General features: G+C 38.8%; 1 protein-coding gene across 1 annotated transcript in view; it reads left to right on the forward strand.

Moving 5' to 3' along the window:
- LOC140157456 (androglobin-like) overlaps positions 1 to 23,850 on the forward strand; it is a 266,592-nt gene extending 242,742 nt beyond the window's left edge. The window contains 10 exon segments of the mRNA XM_072180658.1: positions 1,925 to 2,130; positions 3,431 to 3,519; positions 4,277 to 4,336; positions 6,015 to 6,126; positions 11,144 to 11,236; positions 15,400 to 15,587; positions 20,056 to 20,251; positions 21,225 to 21,346; positions 21,723 to 21,914; positions 22,770 to 23,850. Coding sequence (XP_072036759.1) covers positions 1,925 to 2,130; positions 3,431 to 3,519; positions 4,277 to 4,336; positions 6,015 to 6,126; positions 11,144 to 11,236; positions 15,400 to 15,587; positions 20,056 to 20,251; positions 21,225 to 21,346; positions 21,723 to 21,914; positions 22,770 to 22,982 — 1,471 coding nt within the window. The 3' untranslated portion in view covers positions 22,983 to 23,850.
- Positions 23,851 to 24,873: the final 1,023 nt, after the last annotated feature.

The following is a 24,873-nucleotide window of genomic DNA, read 5'->3' on the forward strand; positions in this document are numbered from 1 at the left end:
GAGACTACTACATACCAAATAAGGACAATATCATTATGAGGTAAGTAAGCTAGTATCTGATTGGTTCCAACACACCCTTGCCACAGCCAATGAGAGATGGCCTTAATAGCAGCTTCAATGTGAAGGAGATAAGAGACTACTACATACCAAATAAGGACAATATCATTATGAGGTAAGTAAGCTAATATCTGATTGGTTCCAATACACCCTTGCCACAGCCAATGAGAGATGGCCTTAATAGCAGCTTCAATGTGAAGGAGATTAGAGACTACTACATACCAAAATAAGGACAATATCATTATGAGGTAAGTAAGCTAATATCTGATTGGTTCCAATACACCCTTGCCACAGCCAATGAGAGACGGCCTTAATAGCAGCTTCAATGTGAAGGAGATTAGAGACTACTACATACCAAATAAGGACAATATCATTATGAGGTAAGTAAGCTAATATCTGATTGGTTCCAACACACCCTTGGCACAGCCAATGAGAGACAGCCTTAATAGCAGCTTCAATGTGAAGGAGATTAGAGACTACTACATACCAAATAAGGACAATATCATTATGAGGTAAGTAAGCTAATATCTGATTGGTTCCAACACACCCTTGCCACAGCCAATGAGAGACAGTCTTAATAGCAGCTTCAATGTGAAGGAGATTAGAGACTACTACATACCAAATAAGGACAATATCATTATGAGGTAAGTAAGCTAGTATCTGATTGGTTCCAACACACCCTTGCCACAGCCAATGAGAGATGGCCTTAATAGCAGCTTCAATGTGAAGGAGATAAGAGACTACTACATACCAAATAAGGACAATATCATTATGAGGTAAGTAAGCTAATATCTGATTGGTTCCAATACACCCTTGCCACAGCCAATGAGAGATGGCCTTAATAGCAGCTTCAATGTGAAGGAGATTAGAGACTACTACATACCAAAATAAGGACAATATCATTATGAGGTAAGTAAGCTAATATCTGATTGGTTCCAATACACCCTTGCCACAGCCAATGAGAGGCGGCCTTAATAGCAGCTTCAATGTGAAGGAGATTAGAGACTACTACATACCAAATAAGGACAATATCATTATGAGGTAAGTAAGCTAATATCTGATTGGTTCCAACACACCCTTGCCACAGCTAATGAGTGGCAGTCTTAATAGCAGTTTTAATGTGAATGCACGTATCAGCTCGCCGAACGCCATTTAGCTTCATATGTATCATGATTCAATGATACACATGCACAAGACGTGTCAGCCATCATTTAATCGGTGAACACATAAAACCGAAGATCTCCGGGATTGTTATAAAAGCACTTCAGGCTTAGTGTTCATTTCATGTACATATCCTTAAAACTTTTGAATCCATGCTTTCTTCAAATGTTTTCAGCTTTGACAGCCAGTTGCCATGGCAATTGCCATGAGCATGAAAGTTAGTCTTAAAAACACAGTGGTCAATCTGTCATCCTAACCAGCTGGACTTCACTTGGGTCACCATACTATATGCCCTCTGGCAATTCCAGCCCTGAAACTTACTCCCCTGCCCAGCTGACCTCCAGAGCACCAGGAATGTGTTGACATGCAAAAGGTCAAACATCAGCAGGTGTCGAGGTATATGAGATCAAATTATGAAATCCAATATCAGAAAATGAAACCAGTGAAACAAAATTAATTACCCTCGCTTTCCTCTAATCGAGGGTAATTTTGCTAAAGTTCTTTAAGGACCCGTGAACGAAATGTTCACATGGTATTTTAGTACACCATTGGGCATTACAATCATGAAAAATGTAGAATTCAAGAAAAATTGAGGGTGTCGGTGTTGAGCAAATCAAATATTATAGCTTTAACCTAGACGGAAATAGCATTTGATGAAATCAGGCCATCTAAATAAATTTGTCTTGAATACCTTTGTCATTCCCAGGTATGTAGTGAAGCCAACAGAAGATCACATCAGCAGTATCCAATTCTGTACCTCCAAGCCAGATGTCTACATCAACCTACAGATTCTAGACAATGAGGAAGAAGTAGCCGGCACTCTTGGTAAAGGACATGCTGTCATACCAGCTTTTACATTCCTGAGAGATAGAGAACCAGGAGAAGAAGAGAGACGGTCTGGAAGCCGTACATGTAAGTTGAGCTCTGTTCTGTTTAGTGGGTTTTATTACTCATTCCTCAATTTTGACAATCATGGCATTGTGATGAAGAATTTCTCCTCGCCCGCCTCCATCCCAGACTTGTCTAAGGAACAGCAAAAACAAATAAATTGAACCCATACAATTCTGAATTTCGCAAATAGTGCACCTCTGGATAATTTTGATTTAGCGCCCTTGTTGTTTAGGTTGTGTGTGTAACATGTTGTGTAGAAATGTGCACTAAACCAAGGATTCTCGAGTACTAATATACTATAGGATAAGCCACTCATTTGTGCCAATGAAGTCAGTCATTCAGCCTATGCGCGATAATGCATGTGATGGCATAGTACCCCTGTACATGTAGGAGTGTATCACCTGTGGAAGAGATGATGCATGTTTACATCATCGTTTAAAAAAAAATTAAATGGCGAAAAAACAGCGAACATTTTGTCGAATCTTTCCATTACTATCATATCGTGAAAAACCAAATAGCTGAGGAGTTAGCTCAATATGCTAGGAAAATATTCTCTTCGATGACCCCATGACGAGATTATAAATAAGCTGTATTTTTGCTGGAAAGGGTCCAAATAATTGTCGGTCGATGTACGCCATCTTGGAAAAATTTAGGGTACCAAACTACCCAAAAACTGTCCATCAACATAATTTAGGGTACCAAACTACCCAAAACTGTCAATCAACATTCCGATGGTACCAAACTCCCTAGCAACCGTCACTCAAACTGCCGATGTGTCACTCAAACTGCCGTGAAGTGACTTCAATTTTTATACAGGGATTGAATACGAGTGTCACGGCCCTGACTAAACGCTGAGTGCGTAAACCTTTGTGACACTCAAGCTTAAATACACACGCAAATTATCGTTCAAGTTTGGGCTCTAATCGAAAAAGTCAGATCGAAAAGCCAGAAGTACACTATATGCCCTCCATGAGCAACAAACCAAAATGGCAGATTTACCATAGCATTACACAACAGGGTCATTTTGGACTTGGTACTCTTTGATATAATCTCTTTGATCCACTTAGTATTACAGCCATTACGAGCAGATTTTTCAAAGCATGGCTAGTGGTCAAGCTTTCAAAGCCATCAGGCTTATGCCCAAGTAGTCCTATATACCAGTGCTTACAATTTCACATCGTACATCACAATAGAAAGATAAATCAATAAATGATCCACTTGGTAGGGCTAGCCTGCTGGCTTTGGAAGCCTGACTACTAGCTAAGCTTTGATAAATCAGACAAGCATACTTCATATTGATACCATTTTGCAAACTTTACAGCTGTTCGTGGAGGAGGCAAACATGGAAGTTCAGCCAGTTTGGGTTCTGCTAAGAGACGTCAGTCTTCAGCTGGTAGTGGCCGAGGCTCGGTAAGTTTATTAACACCTACCTTCCTTGCAAGAATAACAGAAATGAATCACCCCCAATTTTGTCCATATGTGTCAGGATAGCACGTTTATATAAATGTTATCATTAGAGCCAAAAAAGTAAAGTAAATGGGATGATCATATATTATATGTTAATATATTGCTAGAGACTTGTGACATATGTGACATGATCAAGGGGAATGATATGAGTCATGTGTCGACCCTGGTCAAAAATGAGTTTTACATAGTTTCTAAAGAGGACATTTACAGCTTTCAGAAACTGAAAACCCCATATTAATACGACTTTTCTTCGCAAAGTTTCATCAATTTATCAATCGCTGAAAACAATATAAAAAAAAAAAGAAAGAATTTTAACACTTTCTTTGCCAATATCTCAAAATCAATATTGGCGATATCCGATTCATTTCCCTTGATTGTGTCACATATAGAGATGAGAAGTCAACTCATTATGAATCAGAACAATTTGGACAACGGTTGTTTGATATGATTATTTACTAGTTTTTTCTAAAAAGACATATAATTTTCAATTCTAGACTATACCAACAGCTAACATGCACAGATACTTTTAAGCTATTTTGTAACATTTATTTTCCTTTCTTTATCAAATTATTCATCTGTTTACAGTTTTTTGCTGTAATTTTTATTCAATGAATTGTATATTTGTGTGCAAATTGAGGGCGCTATTTATATATATTATAAATTTGATTTAGTCAAATAATATTTTATGTTATCCCAACAGAGAGGCAGTCGTGGATCATCTGCTAAACTGGACCCAGAATTGGAAGAACACGAACTAAAGGTATGTCCTGATATGTAGCTGCAATTTGCTTGCAGAATTGTCAAAATTATCAATGAAATAGATTGTATTTTGAGTCTACCACACTTAATTAACACCATGGGGACTACTGCCTTTCTTTCTTACAAAGCCCCTGAATGGTTAATAATTACACCAATCAAAATAGAGCTTTTAGATCTCTTGGTACTTTTAAGCTTTATCCCCTGTCAGACCTATTCTTACCACATCTCTGATTGGCTAAATACATGATATTGGTCCTTGTTGTAACCAATCAGAGCAGTTGTAAGAGGCTGATAATTGGAGTACTCCCTAACTCTCTCTGGTGGTGTCAAACATAATGGATGTGATTGGGCAGTGATACGATATCATTGGCTATTCCAGGCGAAATCCATACACCCCCTATGGAAGACATATGACCTTAATCTACCACACAGGGAGTGTACATTTCAATTGGAGTCACACCCATTCAGGCAACCCCATTTGTTTCTTGTTTTTCCAGTTTTTGTTTTTTTGAATCATTTTTCAAGACAAAAAATTCCTATAGGAATAGCCATTTGTTTTCAAAAAGTTGTTTGAACCTTGTTTCCCCCCTTAATTTCTCTCCATTAACGAAGCCCTGCTCTCCTACCAATAGATTAAACCTTGAGTACAAAGTGTTTGGTAACTGTTTAACCTCATGAGAACTACCTGCCGATTGGCCAAAAAGAAGTTTTTATTATCAATTGGCCCAATCAGCAACATTGTTAAAATAATTTCACCACACAAAAAAATTGGAGTGAATTATTTGCAAAGCTTCATTCTGATTGGTGATTAAAGTGAAAATATCATGTAATTGACCAATCGGCGGCAATGTTAGATCAGCAGGTAGTGCTCAAGGGGTTATCCTGCATACAAAAGCAAACATTGATGCAAGAGTAATAATTTAGTCCCTATAATAGCGCGGATGGTCAAAAGGGAATGATCACCGTTTTCTTATTCTCTGTGGTAGATAGACAATATTGAAGCTGAAAATTTCAAACTTGGTGTTCTTTGTTTTCCATTGTCCATTTCATTGGGAGCATGGTGGCTGAGCGGAATGGGTTTGACTCACAATCAGAAGGTTTTGGGGTCGAACCGAGGTGATGCCATTGTGTTTTCCCCTTGAGTAGAGCACTTCATCTCTATTACTCCTCTCCACCCAGGTGTATAAATGAGTTTTGCCATTCTTAGATTCTGAGAAAGTAACAGACTCGCTGTGGAGGAGGTGTGGCGATCCCCCTTCAGGAACATTTCACAGTGGAGTCGGACCTAATCGCTACCGTAAGAGATATGGGCACTCCGTCCTGTAAAAAAATGCAGGTTTGACCAGAGCTGCCAACCCTACTTGATCCTGTAGAAGACTTCCTCATTTGCTGACAATCTTCTATCTTCTGCAAAACATATTAAATCTTCTGTATTTGCAGCCATCTGGCTATTAAATCAAAACAAAAACAATTACACGCCCACTGCCCTGTCCTTTTGCAAAAAAAAGGTTGAGTAGCCTTGGAAAGGCATTTTTAAGGGTCTCAAAAAGCTAACATCCAGTAGCGCCACATCCTGAGCTTTTTTTTACACTTCGCAGAAATATTCTGCATTTACATATTCCAATGTTGGCAGCTCTGGTTGACTCCTTTACCTTACCTTACCCTTTTCATTTCTGCAGCCTCACAAGTATATAATTCAAGCCACTGTACTTAGAAAGAGCTGGCCATTATCAGAAAGCAGCTGGGCATTTGTACAGGTGCTGAAAGACTTGGAGAAGAATGAACTGAAAGGTATGTAACATTTGTCAAAAATGCATATTCTATCTATTAATGTTCTTACCAATGTCAACTCTTAACATTTTTTTATGCTGAGGATATTCTGGGGGTATCAGTAGAAGTTACCATTTGGGTAACGCTGATGGATTAGTGCCAAGATGGTGGTTAACCCCATGAGAACTACCTGCCGATTGGCCAAAAAGAAGTTTTCATTACCAATTGGACCAATCAGCAACATTGTTAGAATAATTTCACCACGCAAAATAATTGGGATGAATTATTTGCAAAGCTCCATTCTGATTGGTGATTAAAGTACAGATATCATGTAATTGACCAATCAGAGGCAATGTTAGATCGGCAGGTAGTGCTCAGGGGGTTAAGCTACTATTAAGTTCTGCTAATCCTGATTTGAAGTTTACATGTGTCAAATGCCTACAGAGTATGGGAGAAATGATCTTCTGTTGTAGCCAGTCCTAATCACTGCTTCATAATCAGATTATTCAGACATTCTGGATGTGCAGCAGAGCATGATTTTGATGATATAATATTGCGCAAGAAGATTAAGCTTGGGATAATTTGGCAAGTGGGAGTATGAATTTCAAATGGAATGAACACATTACAAAGCTCCATTTGAATTTCATACACCCTCTGAGAAAGATTCAATCTGAATCTTCCACTGAGGGAGGGTGTGTTTCAACTGGAGCTGCTAATGTGTTCATTCCATTTGAAATTCACACTCCCCCTGTGGGAGATACTTCCTAAATCTTCCACAGGGGGGGGGGGGGCTTCAAATGGAGTACCCCAAGGGATGGGGATATTTGTTGGCAGTTGTCACTGTCCATCACCTAGCAGTATGCATATCAAAAATATGTACTTGCGGCCCTTGAACATGCTTAAAACAAAACTGCCAAGAGGTGACATAGGTGGTTTTGCATCAAACATGTTCAGGGGCCAATGACACACACGGAGGTTTTTCCTACCCAACAATGATTTGTTAGTTGTGTAGTACACAGAGCACATCTTCTGTGAAGCAGTTCAGCTATAGTTCACTCGCACGATGAAATGAGTTATGCAGTAAAGCAATTAGAGGCCGTCAGCGTGACGTCATATGCCGCCATCTTGTGGGTACACGCTGTGATGGTCGCTCGATCTCCATGCGTGAGCAGCAAAATCACTGTGTTGGTAGCGATAACAGCTGCGTGTACGCACGCTGCGCCCTGCGGCGTAGTGTCCGACGCATGAACACACAGATCATTTGTACCCACAAGATGGCGAAAGGCTGACGGCCTCTATTAGAAATGATATATGGTCGCATGTCATAAGTTGGGTATGCAAAAAGGGTGGAGGGATTACACTTTTCTAAAAATTGCGATACAAAATTGATTGGCTTTCCATAACCCCATATCCTACAGCAGTGGTTGATATCTCATTTTAAGCCTAATTTTATACTCTTTCAGTCTACTGAAGCATATAATTATATATCATTCAGTAAAAAAATCACATCAGTTGAAATGAAAAATGCCAGGGGTGGAGGAGCAGGCGGATGTGGAGCAGGCGGATGCGGGAGTCTGTGCATAGGGCCTATGTGAAAAGTCACATGTCAGCATGTCAAAACTACTGGTTACTTTTTCAAATCTAGTGAGGGAATGATGTATTGACAGCTTTGAATGTTGAATTTATACAACTAAAACAATTACCGACTACTTAAGGTGGCACTACACCCCATGATATATTTTAAGACTAATTTTGCATTTTTCTCAAAAAATAACTACACACTGGTAAAAAAAAAGTTATGTATATTATTAGGGGCAAGGAATCCAATTACCTCACTGAAATTTCAGTGATTCAAGACAAGTGGTTCATCTAAATATGTTAAGAAATGAGGTACATTCTATCGGTACCTCTTTTCTTATCATAAATAACATACTGCTTGTATTGAGTCACTGAAATTCAAGTGTAGTAACTGGATTTCTTGCCCCTATAATATTCATAACTTTTGTTACCAGTGTGTTATTATTTTTTTAGAAAAAATGCAAAAATAGACACACATTTATCAAGGGGTGTAGTACCACCTTAAAGGGTATTATGTTCCATTTTTTTCATTTTTATTTTCATTTTTAATGAAATCCTAGTTGAATTTCAGTATTTTAGCAACATGCTAATGTACGTTTCTCTTCTTGATATTCATTTCCTCAATAATAGAATAACCGTCTCGCTTATTACTCGTAAAAATGTCGTTGACCTTCACAATGTAATTAACATACGTATAATTATTTCAAATAGTTCATTTGCAGCGTTGATGTATTGAGAACATATCCTCCAAATCTGATGACATTCTTGCATAAAATAAAAATTTTAGAGTCATTTTTTTTTTTTTGTTCCGATTTGAGAAAAACACATTTGAAAATTTAGATTTACATAGACACCTGTGTATTAATTAATTAGTAATTAAGCATTATCTCAAAAATTAAGTATGTCTTAAGGTTAAAAATTGTGTTAATTATTAGAGGTTGTCAATATATACAACATATCAAAAAATAAATTTTTTGTCATTTTTGACCATGTAATGGAAATTGTACCCAACTTATGACATGCGACCATATGTGATGTTTAGCCTAAAATATATCTTGATGCAGGTCTTTCTACTGTAGATCAAGAAACTATAATGTGTGTTTACATTTGATACGCCCTCTGTTGGTCAGAGATAAAAAGCTGTCAGTCAAAATATGCTACAGTTTGCTTGGGGGAAGTTAATTGTTTTGCATTAAATTCGGTTTCAAAGCAAATAATACCAAAAATGGCATAAATCTATAACAGCAGGTGCACACGCTAAACGAGACATAATTTGGACAAAAAGCTTAATTCAGCTGAAAACTGAGTTTGGCAATTATCGTAGCAGGGTGACGATTATGTAGTCTGCCATAGACACTCCTGTATAATTTTGCCTGGGGTGAAACAACAGAGGGTGCTGTGAATGTAAACAAGTGACATCATAGGTCAACTCATCTATACTCCTCAAAAAAGTTTGGAATTTTTTTTCAAGCATCTATATCTCAGATTATATGTGACATGTTTATATTGTGTTGCATATCAATGGACAGCTAATGTCATTGTGGAAAGGGGAATAAATTAGCTGTCCACCATGCAGCTATATGCCATGTGATATTTGCATTAAGAATAAACTGTGAACAACAAAGGACAAATATTATAAATTAAAAGCACCAGTATCTGATATTGACACTTGCTTTGTTACCTCTTTGTTTTTAATGTTGCATGCTTACTGCATTGCTTTCTCTTGATGTTTTGAGCTTTGTACATATTCTATTAACGGTAATGTAAACTTTTATGTAATTCAGTGGGACGTTGATGCTAATCATTGTTGCAAGTTGATAAAAACTGAAAAAAAAAAATTGAAATGGAATAGTAACATAACTGGTTGAGAAGGAAATTACTTAGAGCCACTCTTAAAATACGATCTTATGATATGAAATTGGTTATAATTTTGTGCAAACCTGTTTTTGTGGTATATTAAGTTTGTAATGTTTACACATGTCCCAACTTACACCTAAATGGAATCAGTTGTGTTTGTCAGGTCAGGGCAATGTTGACATAATGTCGTATCCAGACATAAAAGTATCTCATAGAACGCCACGTTAAACGGCCAAGATACTCAGTGGGGTTGTTCTTCAGTGTACATTTCGTTTCTTGAAAAAATTTGATTACCATTAAGTGCAAAAACACCAGAGTTTACAGATGCACATCCATATCGTAAGGATGCACTTGTCGGCTGCTACACATGTCTGTTTTTACATAATAGCTTGGGAATAAATACCAGACTCATCTCGAGTGGAGGTCACTTCATCAAATCATTCCCAAGTCACATGGTTTATAGTCAAATGCAGCAAACCTTTGACGAGCGCGACTACCGTGATGTTGCAAATTCGGCGCTAACAACGTGTACGGCGCACAGTTCATTCATAAATTTCCACTCGGCAACAGCAGATCGCCTCAGCAGCCAATCAGAGACGAGTGTGTCCAACGCAGTAAATACGCGATGTATACTTACAATACGCGCTCGTCAAAGGTTTACTGCATTTGATTATAGCAATACTGAGAACAGTTTCTAAACCATGTGATTTGGGGATGATTTGAAGTGACCTCCATTTGAGATGAGTCTGGTATTTATTCATACCTATTATGTAAAAACAGACAAGTGTAGCAGCCGATAAGTGCATCATTTTGATATGGATGTACACAATTATTATTATTTTATGTGAGAAAGACAGATAATCTTGTATTAACTGGACATCGTGCTGTCGATATATTTTGTATTGTTATGATATTAAAGTTATAGTTTAGGTTCAGGTTAGATAACACCAGGTTGCTCCTTAGATTTTATTAAATGATGGTTTGTTCACAACCTGAAATGGACTATCCCATTTGAAATCCACACTACCCGTTTGTAAGATTTAGCTAAAGTCTACCATAGTGGGAGTATGAGTTTTAAATAGAATAGACAATTAGGTAACTTCCATTTGAAATACTCACTCCAGTTGTGGAAGATATAGGTCAAATTATCTACAGGGGGAATATGGGTTTCAAAATAATGAACCTTTGCCAATTCCATTTGAAAAACATACTCCCTCTGTGTAAGATGTTTCTTAAATCTTCCACAGGGGTAGTGTGGATGTTAAATGGAATAGCCCAATGATATTTCAATGAAGTTCACTTCACATGAAAAAAAAATGTAAAAGCAAAATCAAATGAACGTGTCTAAGGGCAGCGGAAAAACCTGACATCACCAATCCATATTTGACAATATTGACCCGTCTTTATTTTCTTACATGGAATAAATCGTATACTTAAAACCAACAAAAAGGCATGTGACATCAGGTTTTGTCGCTACCTTAAGAGGTTTCAAATCAAATATCCCAATCCTTGTTGATGTCAGTCTCTTTCACAGCAAAGCTAACAGCACTCTTTGTGTTCAATGTACCCTTTCTTTGTGTCTGCATACCTTATCAACATACAGTTCTTGGTGTTGATCATTCCGCGGCAGAGATGGAGTCCACTGATAAGGAAGATGAGCATCACTCTTCCCACTCCAACAGGGGAAGAAGAATCAGTAAATAAAAACAACAACAACAACATAGTTATCATAAATAACATGCTCGATTCAGCTCATACCCATGTATTAATTAACTTCATTGTGTGAACCCATTTTATTTATCTTTGCAGCATCTCAAGTTATAGAGTTGCTAAATCTCAACCATATATAGTTTATTCTTTGCATACCCACATGAAGTAATAATGTAGATTTTAAAACCAAATCATTTTGCACTTTCATGCAACATTGTGCAATACTCTAACACAGTTACCAATTATCAATATGTCTTTGTTTTTTAATATCAATATTCTTATACGCTGGCGAAGTTATATAATAATCAGATTAACTACCATAGCAATAGGTGAAAACAATTTTTGAATATACCGCGCTGCACTGGTACGTTCACACGGTACCTCTGCATTGAACCATGTCATGCTGATCACTCGCACCTGTAAGATAAATACCTTTGAAAAGACCGGTATTGTATTCAATCTATGATTGCAGACATACACAGGTGGTGAGTGCAACCTGCTTGTAGTGCAGTGCGATATATTCAAAATTGTTTTCACCTATTGCTATGGTAGTTATCCCATTTATTACGTAACTTTGCCAGCGTATTCATATTAACAGTAAGGCCAAGAAGAAAAAAAATATTTTGTTTGCCCTTTAGAGACAAAAATAGGTGGTCAGTTAGGTTGAGCCTTTTTTTTCATGGGCACTCCACCATTTTGACATAATGGAGAGTGAAACCACATCTTACAGCGTAACTAAAGCTATTGAACACTTGATCTGATGTGGTGCTTTGATTCTATTTTAAGTTGATTATAAGGTAGAAGTAACTAGTATTCATACAAGAGTGTTGATGAAAAATATAAATAAATACATAAATTGAAAAAAAAAATAATAACATTTTTTTATAAAAAGCAATCCGAGATTTTTGTATTTTTTGGGTCAGACGCAGAGGGCAAACAAACAAATTTTTTTCTTGGCCTAATGACCCCTCAAATAAATGTGGACTTTTGTTTTTGAACAGTATAATGCTAACCCACAGATGTGCAACGCAGTATTTGTGCGGCTAACCCTACTCATCGCATATTCTCTATGCTTTATATGCTCTTGCATTAGAAGGGCAAATGTATTATATTTCTTCTATTCTAAAAATTTAAAACAATTCTTGGCTAGTAAGATGGAATGCTTGGCACGCTTGTAGCTCTGAGATTTGCACACACAGGATATTGCATACATACACACACTGCGTACACACAATGGTGTAGCCAGGACTTTTTCAGAGGGGGGGGGCAAGGCAAATTTCCAGGGGGGAAAACTTTGATGAAAATGGTCAAAAATGGGCTAAAAATAACAAAAAAGGCTTCCCACAGGAGGGCAAGACTTCTCACATGGGGGTGCAGCTGTCCCCCCTTGGCTACGCGACTGCATACACGCTTAGTACACTATATGTACATACCAGTTCCACCTTGGCCAAGAATTATTTAAAATATCTATAGTAGTTCATACAATTTAATACCAAAGATTTACTCCATCAAATCAGTAATCATCATAATAGTATGCATATACCGTATCCGTTCCAATAAACACCCATGCCTCTATAAGCGCCCACCCAGTGACTTTACAACAAACGGTGATATTAGTTTGAAACTACTCACGCATCTGAATCATGGTCTGAAACATATGATACACTGATGATGACGGATGAATATTTTGGGCCTTTTTTACTTACTGTTGACCTAAACAATGCGAAAAATAAGCGCCCACCCAAAATGACTTTGTTAAGCGCCCTGGGTGGTTAATGGAACGAATACGGTACTTAGCATGAATCTGTATTAAAGGTGTATGACCTGATTGACAGCCTCATCCCCAGGCTCCACTTTACTTCATCAAAATGCAAAGATCGGGTAAAAGCTCGTAGTTTTCTCATAACATCAGTGAAATTTTAGGCCTGAAATATGTTTCATTTGCAAGGTCTGAAAAGTTTGACATAAACAAGTCTTGGCATTATACAATTGGAAAAATACAAATTTGAAAGTTCATAACTTTTAAGCTTTATTGTGTAAGGTTATACCCTTTTTCTTAAATTTCCTTGTTTTAGACACCCTAAGCACAATACATATGTACAGTGCCTGATCATGAAAAATACCCTTTTTGCATGAATCTTTGGTCATGCATGATACCCCCTGATCAGTGGCCCTCCTGGGATAACAAGAATGTTTAAGTGATGGAAAACATCATGCGTTACAATTTAACTAATTTGAGGCAGCAATTTCCAAAAATGTTTGGGTGATGTAATGGGCTTCAATATAGGGTAGGAAACATGCATTACAACTGAGTCACCCACCTTTAAGATGACACTGCTGCTAAGGCGACGAAAAAAACCCTCTTCTACTGGCCCAATTTGTGGACAGCACCATATTCAAGGCCCAACTGATTGACCCTACTTGAAAGGTCGGCCGGCCCGTGGAACAGGGTTGTTTTTTTTTCGGATAGATTTCACAGCACACTAGTACAGGATTTTGCAAAATGGTGGCACTGCAAACATCCCATGCACTGAATAGACCTTTCCTAAATTAGTTCAGGAAAATGTTATGTGTGGTAAACAAAAATACCACACGCCATTACGCACTGGTGATAGTGTGTTTGATGAGCGTATAGCGTGGTATGATCGTTCACACCAGTCATGTACCATATAGCCTTGATCAAGTCTTCCTCCTTACTTTTTCTCTATTCATGCTCTTCTTAGGTCCCATGGTATCATATACTGGACTCCCTCAGATTTTTAGTCAGGTCAGAATTTTTGTGTAGGATGCTCAGAATTTTTGTGTAGGATGCTGGCAACATGAGCTTAGGGAGGAAGTATACCTGGTGGGAATGGTGTGCATTTTGCTCAAACACTACCCTGCAGTGCACAGTATACCTGGGGTACACTATCTAGCAATTCAAATTCTAATAGATTTTCACAAAGTTATGATGGTAAATAATTATTTTGAAAGAATAGATAACTTCAAAACTTTGGAAAGAATTAGAAATTTTTGAAAAGATGTGGCAAAGTTTCCATGAATTTTACAAGTTCACTATCTATGGACGCCAAAGGACTTGAAACAAGTCTAGTACCATATTGCATGTTGCTCTTACTTGATGCAGTGTATTTTTGAATGTGAAACTCGTCATTGATTGGTTCAGTATAATGGTCGGTGTTTTTTTTATTTAAAAAGTCCTGCTGAAAAGGTCTATTCACTTGATAGTAGATGAACTAACCGAGGCTCTTGATGGTGTGCTTAGACATCCAGGGATGAATTATGTTATTACTTTCACCCATTCATTTTAATTAACAACCAACTTGTAATTAATCACTAGAACATAATTGTGGTAGTACAAGTGTATGGATGCCATAACACTTTTAAGTTTGTACTGTAATGTATACATAATGTGTTAGTTTCATTAATATTCATTCTTCACACAAAACTTAATCAAATATCAAAGAGATTTTAAAATTCAAAGAGTACCAACTCCGCCACTATGATGTTTGTGTGTTGCTCATGGAGAGCAAATTAGTGTACCTCCGAATTTGTTTACCATGCACCCGGTAAACTTCGATTTGATGTACATGCTTGTTTGTGTAGTGCCGTGTGCTGGAAAATGCAAATCATGGTAACGCTCGAGCTTAAAGATGCCGATTATCGTTTAATATCAGGCTTTTGCTGATATAATGTCAGAGGTACACTATTTTGCCTGCGCCCTGGTATAGAAACCGTATTTTAACTGCATTCTATTTTTCCAAACAATGGAATCTGGGCCCAGTCGCTGGTTCTGTCGGAGTGGCAGCGATTGACTAGTGGTTGGGTTTTGAAGACATCACTAGACCCACGGGGGGGGGGGATTGTCACTGGTCATTGACCAGGAAATTGCACTTGTATGTATATACTTGTTTAAGGGTGCATTTTCAGACCCGCAAATACTTGTTTATGGTGCTTTTTGAGACATCATGGTCATATATGATACCCCTTGTCAATGACCAGTGTCCCCCAGGCCTAGAGTCCCATTTGAAAATAGACTAACAAAAAGGAAACAAATGAGCCTACAAAATCAATATAAAATCTTCCTTTTTTTATAACTTGAATTATAATAATGTAATTCGTTTTTGTTTTCAATTTTCATCTATTTTACAGCCATCAAAGACAGACCAAGTTCCCCAGAGAAGGAAGGTAACAAGGCAAGTAAAGGAGAGAAAGGGAAGAAAGGAAAGGATAAAGGAAAGGAGAAGGACAAAGGGAACACGTCTAGACCATCGTCTCAACAGTTTGATTATACCAAGCCTTTCTGGACACTCAGGGTTGTGCTGGATCAAACACCTACAGTATGTAATATTTATGTCTGTCTGGGTGTCTGTCTGTCGATGTGTGTGTCTGTGTGTCTATAGGGGTGTATGTCACCTATAGACCATCGTCTCAACAGTTTGATTATACCAAGCCATTCTGGACACTCAGGGTTGTGCTGGATCAAACACCTACAGTATGTAATATTTATGTCTGTCTGGGTGTCTGTCTGTCTGTCTGTCTGTGTGTCTATAGGGGTGTATGTCACCTATAGACCATCGTCTCAACAGTTTGATTATACCAAGCCTTTCTGGACACTCAGGGTTGTGCTGGATCAAACACCTACAGTATGTAATATTTATGTCTGTCTGGGTGTCTGCCTGTCTGTCTGTGTGTCTATAGGGGTGTATGTCACCCTTAGACCATCGTCTCAACAGTTTGATTATACCAAGCCATTCTGGACACTCAGGGTTGTGCTGGATCAAACACCTACAGTATGTAGCATTTATGTCTGTCTGGGTGTCTGTCTGTCTGTCTGTCTGTGTGTCTATAGGGGTGTATGTCACCTATAGACCATCGTCTCAACAGTTTGATTATACCAAGCCTTTCTGGACACTCAGGGTTGTGCTGGATCAAACACCTACAGTATATAGCATTTATGTCTGTCTGGGTGTCTGTCTGTCTGTCTGTGTGTCTATAGGGGTGTATGTCACCTATAGACCATCGTCTCAACAGTTTGATTATACCAAGCCATTCTGGACACTCAGGGTTGTGCTGGATCAAACACCTACAGTATGTAGCATTTATGTCTGTCTGGGTGTGTGTCTGTGTGTCTATAGGGGTGTATGTCACCTATAGACCATCGTCTCAACAGTTTGATTATACCAAGCCTTTCTGGACACTCAGGGTTGTGCTGGATCAAACACCTACAGTATGTAATATTTATGTCTGTCTGGGTGTCTGTCTGTCTGTCTGTGTGTCTATAGGGGTGTATGTCACCTATAGACCATCGTCTCAACAGTTTGATTATACCAAGCCTTTCTGGACACTCAGGGTTGTGCTGGATCAAACACCTACAGTATATAGCATTTATGTCTGTCTGGGTGTCTGTCTGTCTGTCTGTGTGTCTATAGGGGTGTATGTCACCTATAGACCATCGTCTCAACAGTTTGATTATACCAAGCCATTCTGGACACTCAGGGTTGTGCTGGATCAAACACCTACAGTATGTAGCATTTATGTCTGTCTGGGTGTGTGTCTGTGTGTCTATAGGGGTGTATGTCACCTATAGACCATCGTCTCAACAGTTTGATTATACCAAGCCTTTCTGGACACTCAGGGTTGTGCTGGATCAAACACCTACAGTATGTAATATTTATGTCTGTCTGGGTGTCTGTCTGTCTGTCTGTCTGTGTGTCTATAGGGGTGTATGTCACCTATAGACCATCGTCTCAACAGTTTGATTATACCAAGCCTTTCTGGACACTCAGGGTTGTGCTGGATCAAACACCTACAGTATGTAATATTTATGTCTGTCTGGGTGTCTGTCTGTCTGTCTGTGTGTCTATAGGGGTGTATGTCACCTATAGACCATCGTCTCAACAGTTTGATTATACCAAGCCTTTCTGGACACTCAGGGTTGTGCTGGATCAAACACCTACAGTATGTAATATTTATGTCTGTCTGGGTGTCTGTCTGTGTGTCTATAGGGGTGTATGTCACCCTTAGACCATCGTCTCAACAGTTTGATTATACCAAGCCTTTCTGGACACTCAGGGTTGTGCTGGATCAAACACCTACAGTATGTAATATTTATGTCTGTCTGGGTGTCTGTCTGTCTGTCTGTGTGTCTATAGGGGTGTATGTCACCTATAGACCATCGTCTCAACAGTTTGATTATACCAAGCCTTTCTGGACACTCAGGGTTGTGCTGGATCAAACACCTACAGTATGTAATATTTATGTCTGTCTGGGTGTCTGTCTGTCTGTGTGTCTGTGTGTCTATAGGGGTGTATGTCACCTATAGACCATCGTCTCAACAGTTTGATTATACCAAGCCTTTCTGGACACTCAGGGTTGTGCTGGATCAAACACCTACAGTATGTAATATTTATGTCTGTCTGGGTGTCTGTCTGTGTGTCTATAGGGGTGTATGTCACCTATAGACCATCGTCTCAACAGTTTGATTATACCAAGCCTTTCTGGACACTCAGGGTTGTGCTGGATCAAACACCTACAGTATGTAATATTTATGTCTGTCTGGGTGTCTGTCTGTCTGTCTGTGTGTCTATAGGGGTGTATGTCACCTATAGACCATCGTCTCAACAGTTTGATTATACCAAGCCTTTCTGGACACTCAGGGTTGTGCTGGATCAAACACCTACAGTATGTAGCATTTATGTCTGTCTGGGTGTCTGTCTGTCTGTCTGTGTGTCTATAGGGGTGTATGTCACCTATAGACCATCGTCTCAACAGTTTGATTATACCAAGCCTTTCTGGACACTCAGGGTTGTGCTGGATCAAACACCTACAGTATGTAGCATTTATGTCTGTCTGTCTGTCTGTCTGTGTGTCTATAGGGGTGTATGTCACCTATAGACCATCGTCTCAACAGTTTGATTATACCAAGCCTTTCTGGACACTCAGGGTTGTGCTGGATCAAACACCTACAGTATGTAATATTTATGTCTGTCTGGGTGTCTGTCTGTGTGTCTATAGGGGTGTATGTCACCTATAGACCATCGTCTCAACAGTTTGATTATACCAAGCCTTTCTGGACACTCAGGGTTGTGCTGGATCAAACACCTACAGTATGTAATATTTATGTCTGTCTGGGTGTCTGTCTGTCTGTCTGTGTGTCTATAGGGGTGTATGTCACCCTTAGACCATCGTCTCAACAGTTTGATTATACCAAGCCTTTCTGGACACTCAGGGTTGTGCTGGATCAAACACCTACAGTATGTAGCATTTATGTCTGTCTGTCTGGATGTGTGTCTGTCTGTCAGGGTGTGTGGCTGTCTGTTGGGGTGTCTGTACATGTTTGTATGTCACCTATAGACCATTGTCTTAACAGTTTGATTATACCAAGCCTTTCTGGACACTCAGGGTTGTGCTGAATCAAACTCCTACAGTATGTAGTATTTATGTTTGCCTGTCTGTCTGTCTTACGAGGCTATACTTGTGTGTCTTTTTTCAGTACAAAACATTGTGTGTTGATTTTTTCTTGTGTGTCTACGCACACAAGCAAGGTCTGGCAGGGGGTATAGAGGGGGTATAGAGGTCATTTTTAAAGGTATCACGTGTCCGTCATGTCAAAACGACACACAAGAAAAGTCATACAAGTCTCACTGACACACAAGTAGGGGGGGGGGGGGGGGTACGTGAGTCTGTTCGGGTGTTCTCACGAGGCTATGCTTGTGTGTCTTTTTTGTGTACAACATGCTTGTGTGTTTATTTTTTTGTGTCTGGGCACAGCAGCAGGGTTTTTTAGAGGGGGGTATAGAGGTTATTTTTAAAAGTAGTGAAAAAGGCCACACAAGCAAAAACACACTAAACAGACAAAAAGTTGCACAAGATATAATAAAAGACACACAGGATGGAAAAAAGACACATAAGATGCTCGTCATACTTGAAAAGACACAAGAAAAGTCACCCCAGCTTGTGTCTATCTGTTGGCTGTAGCACAACATTCGTTATAATTCCACATTCCTGTATTCTAAAACTCTCCTTATTCTAATATGAACAAAACTTTAGCTACGCGTACTGCATTGTGTGTGAGGATTACGCACTAGGCACATGCTGACAACTCGCTTCATACATGTGCCTTGACAAGCCTGTTCTGTGCTGATGTGGCCACTGTTGTCTATCACCTGATAGACAACACCAAAGAACCAATGAAATTTAGCACTTGCAAGCTAAACCCAACCTACTAAGAATGAATAGCAAAAATATGCAGAGAAAAATCTGAAAAATTCTACGCATAACAATGCACACAGTTATGTGGCCATTTTTTTTCCAATACGGTGCTGTCACTTATGCTGTGGATAACCGTGTGCACTTTACCTAATCGATGTCAACAACTTATAATATTTGGGCAAGAAAAAAAACCTCTTACTATTTTGTGGTAATAGAATAGCAATAGCCAGTGTAGCATTATTGTTTACACCATTTGCAGTAAAAATGTTTAAATGGGTTTGGCTGTACCTCACCCATTATTTACGTTTTTACTGCCTCAGATCGACACATAATTTTGGGTGTAAAACCCTTTATTTCTTAACTCTCTCTATGCTGGTGTTGACTGCAGACAAAAAGTTTCAGATTTTCTTTCAAAAATTTCAGAATTGTATATGTTTATGACCAGATTTGGAATCGGCATGAAAAATGCATTAAAATGAGTACAAACAAGCCTGCTATTGGCTCGGTGGTTCTTGAGATAGCTCTTGATATCTTTTTTTAAAAAGCACGCAGAGTATTAATTCTGTAATCCGATTCATTACTATCCATTTCCAGGATGAAGTTGAGATCAAACGTGACACCGAGCGTCAAGACGAGATTCGCGCCATGAAGCAGGCTTGGGAGGCCGCTGAGCCAGGCAGGGCATCCAAAGCACAATCTGCAAGGGAAAAGTTCCTCAAAGAGCATCTGATTAAGGTTGAGCAACCTGAGGATGAGGCTGCTGAAGAGAAGCCAGATATAGATTCTGAAGGTATGTAAAGTAATTAATTGTTAATGAAAGCAAAAAACTTACAACAGAGTTTGTCTTTGATAGATTAGCCCTAACAGAACTAGGACTCACTAAAGCTCACTATTAAAAACGCTCTGCGTGCATGCATTCCACGGGACTTGATGACGCAATCAGACCAAGTCATATATACCCAGGGAATTGTTGGCGGGCCAACGTCACCTGTGTAGCTACATGCTGGGGATCTTCTGCGTGGCATGCGAGGGGTCCCAGGTTCAATCCCGGGGTGCCAAGTGACTTTCTTCTTCATCTTCTCTCCTTTTTCGTTCCTTCTTTCCTTCCGATAGCACAAAAACCACGGGTAGGGTTAGGGTTAAGCTACATGCATGTTTTCCCCATATGCCTTCTTAACCCTAACAGAACTAGGACTCACTAAAGCTCACTATTAAAAACGCTCTGCGTGCATGCATTCCACGGGACTTGATGACGCAATCAGACCAAGTCATATATACCCAGGGAATTGTTGGCCGGGCCAACGTCACCTGTGTAGCTACATGCTGGGGATCTTCTGCGTGGCATGCGAGGGGTCCCAGGTTCGAATCCCGGGTGGCCAAGTGACTTTCTTCTTCATCTTCTCTCCTTTTTCGTTCCTTCTTTCCCTTCCGATAGCACAAAAACCACGGGTAGGGTTAGGGTTAGTTAGTAGTTTACATATCATGAGTTTGGCAGACTGCCGAATAGTGATAATTCTTCAAACCCCGATCCAACAGTATACACAGTCATGTGTTATTAAACTTGCCAATTGTTGTTAACCTCAAGATGACATTTGGCCAAAGATGCTGTATTACTTTTTAGGGATGTTAAAATTTTTGTTTTGAATTGAATTTGAATTTCTATTGTCAAATTTTTACTCTTGTTGACATCATAATATCATTTTTCCTATGGAACTATATAAAAAATGCCTTTATTTATTTTTATATTATTTTATTTCTTGTAGATGCAATTGGTTCAGAACTGGAACAGCCACCAGGAGAAGCTATTCTCACCAATGAACCTCCTCCCCCACTTACACCAAAGGAGATTCTTAAGCCTATTGATCTCACTCCTTATGAGAGGTAAGTTTTCAGGTAGAAGATCATGCAATGAACCATGCGCTACCAGCTAAACTGGAATCTGACATCTAAACACTAATGGCCCATACACCCCTTATGGAAAACATCACAGGGGGTGTAGATTTCAAATGGAGTCGCCCATTCATATAACCCCATTTGAAATTCACACTCCCTATGTGGAAGATTAGTCATGTCTATCAAAGAGGGTGTATGGAAGACATGACCTTAATCTCACACACAGGGAGTGTAGATTTCAAATGGAGTTGCCATTCAGGTAACCCCATTTGAAATTCACACTCCCTATGTGGAAGATTAAAGTCATGTTTATCATAGAGGGTGTATGGATGTCAACTGGAACAGCCAAATACTTGTTCTTTTCACAGACCTCCTAATTTCACGGTGAACCACGCCTCAAAGGCGATCTCTCGGAGATTGAGCGTCAGATGCGTGACAAGCAGCGTGAGATCCAGGAGTACAAAGCGTTCCGTGATGCCGTCTTGGCTGAGAGGGAGGAAGACAAGAGGCAACGTAATGTGACCAAGGATAAACAGCTACAGGATTGCATACAGTTACAGGTAAGGAGAACTGAATTAAAAAAAAAAAAAAATAATTATTACAGGTAGGGAGAACTGAATTTTAAAAAATAAATAATTATTACAGGTAGGGAGAACTGAATTTAAAAAAATAAATAATTATTACAGGTAGGGAGAACTGAATTAAAAAAAATAAATAATTATTACAGGTAGGGAGAACTGAATTTAAAAAATAAATAATTATTACAGGTAGGGAGAACTGAATTTAAAAAAATAAATAATTATTACAGGTAGGGAGAACTGAATTAAAAAAAATAAATAATTATTACAGGTAGGGAGAACTGAATTTAAAAAAATAAATAATTATAACTGCTTTTGTGTTGTGTCCTCAAACTTATGAAATCCAAGTCTGTCATGTCTTTGAGCTTGTAAGGCACCAGAAACAAATTGTTTTCGAACTTTGAATCGACCGCTGATGCTGCTTCGATGCTCGTTATTTATGAACTATCAACTAATTAATCAGAATTAATGCTAAATTTTTATTGGTCAATGTCGCTACAGGCAAAAATTACTAAATTATCACAATTAACAATAGTAAATTAATTGATTTCATTAAAAGTAAGGATCGACCAAGCATCGATGGTCGATCGAAAGATGGAACTAATTTGTTTCTGGTGCCTAAGGCTTTGAGGTTTTAATGCATTCTAGAGCTTGGAAGGTGTTCTAGAGCCTGTAGGGTGTTTCAGACTAGAACATTTTGCTGAATGGTTCATGTTCAATTGGAAAGTATTAGTTTTTCTTCAACTTCAAGCCAAATTAGACGTGTAATTTCCATATTTCAGTGTAAGTCAGTTCTGAAGAATGTTACTAAAAAATTTGTCTGCTTTCCTTTCGCAGACCGAGTTGGATGAAAGACGTTTGCAGCTGAATGAGCCTCGCGAGGCATTCCGTTCCAAGTTCCTGGAGGCCGAGAGGAAGCGTCTGGAAGACATAGCAAAAGCAGAGGCAGCTATGAAGGCTGAGCTAGAGAAGAAATCACCGTCGCCTACGGGGAAAAGGAAGAGTCCTAAAGGAAAGAAGAGCCCAAAGAAGAGTGGCAAGAAGAAATAATTGGGCTATTCCACTTAAAATTCACACACCCCCTGTGAAATTTTTGCTTGTTTTATGCTGAAAATTGTTTAAAAATTTGAATTGTGCACAATTTGGCCTAAAATTATACAATTTTATGTGGATTTCCAATATCTTCCATACCTTTTCCACCTTTAATGGATGACATTGGTTGGACCTGGAATAACAATAACTGAATATGGTTGGAATTCCAAAATCTTCCACAGTGGGGGTGTGGTTTTCAAATAGATCAGCCCATTGGGTGGTAATTATTCATGAAACTGAACTTGATGAAACTGTTCAAATGTTAAACCTCAAATGGAGTTATTATTTTTAAAGTTGGTTCTTGTCAGAAAGGTGCTGTTGACTAATTAACATTTCCTGGGAATCGGTAGCCGTCAAAATTATGCATACTACTGCATTGAATACAATTACACACAAGCGTATTGAATCCCTCCATCAATAGTAATCACAGGATGGGTTCTTGGATGGCACTAATGATATTATAATTTTCTGAAAATTTACCGTTTTACCTATTATATTCTTTACCAAAAGAAACTTATTAAAAGATGAGCGTCAAAGTGTGTGTTCATGAAGAATATAACATTCACTCAATTCTCAAAATTTTGCTGTTTTTACCCATTCTGTCCAGGCACAATTTCATGCACTTGGAAAATATTCTTTACCAAAAGTAACTTAATAAAAGAATCTAAAGAATATAAAATTTGACTAAATTCTGAAAATTTAACTGTTTGACACATTCCGTCCATGCATGATTTCATGCACATTGAATGTATTCTTTACCAAAAGAAACTATAGCCAAAATAATAAATTCTCGATCATGAGAGCCTACTTGAGTACGCACAGTTGTTTGCGCTTGACGTGCGTACTACATAAAGACCGGCGCTTAAGGCAAACACAGCTTTTGAGAATTGACCAATCACACGGTCGTTGCTAGGCAAGGTCAAGGTTCGGTCATGCAGGTCGCGCGATCGTGTTATTCTATGAAAAGTATGCTGACGCAGAAGGTACATCCTCTCATGATCGAGAATTTATTATTTTGGCTATAATTTGTGTCCATTTAACTCGATTCTGAAAATTATGCTTTTTTTACCCATTCTGTCCATGCACGATTTCATGCACATTGAATGTATTCTTTACCAAAGGAAACTTATTAAAAGATACGCGTCAAAGTGTGTGTCCATCTGAAGAATTTAACATTTGACTCAATTCTGGAAATTTACTGTTTGACACATTCCGTCCATGCATGATTTCATGCACTTGGAATGTATTCTTTACCAAAAGAAACAAGATCTATCTGTCAAAGTGAGTGTTCATTTTGATATACCCTGTCTGGTCATGAAAAAGGACCTTTTTTATGCGAATCTATGATCACACATAACACACCAGTGGCCCGGCCCCCTGGGATTTTTTACCAAAGAAAACTTTTAAAATAAGATATATCCGTCCACGTTTCTGTCCATCTGATTAAGAAATACTAGGCAGTTACCCGTATTTGGCGGTTCTCGGCTGTCGCGATTACCTGGCTGATGGTGACTGTACTCCACAAGTTTTATGCCCATAGGACAGTTTTTACTAATTTGACCTCAGATGACCCCAAAAAATGACCTTCCAAAAATTTGACTCTAAAAGTTGACTGTACCCACCAAGTTTCATGCCCATACGACAGTTTTGACTAATTTGACCTCAGGTGACCCCTGGATGACCTCAGGTGATCTTGGCCCACTAATCGAAACAAACTTGTTCTGTCTGATGTCCAGATGCACCCACCCACCAAGTTTGAGGAACCTGCGACCCCTAGTCTCCGAGAAAATAGGCGAAAACAGTTTTTACTAATTTGACCTCAGATGACCCCTGGGTGACCTTGACCCAC

Source organism: Amphiura filiformis, chromosome 7, assembly GCF_039555335.1.
Source record: "Amphiura filiformis chromosome 7, Afil_fr2py, whole genome shotgun sequence".
In the NCBI taxonomy this organism is placed as follows: domain Eukaryota; kingdom Metazoa; phylum Echinodermata; class Ophiuroidea; order Amphilepidida; family Amphiuridae; genus Amphiura; species Amphiura filiformis.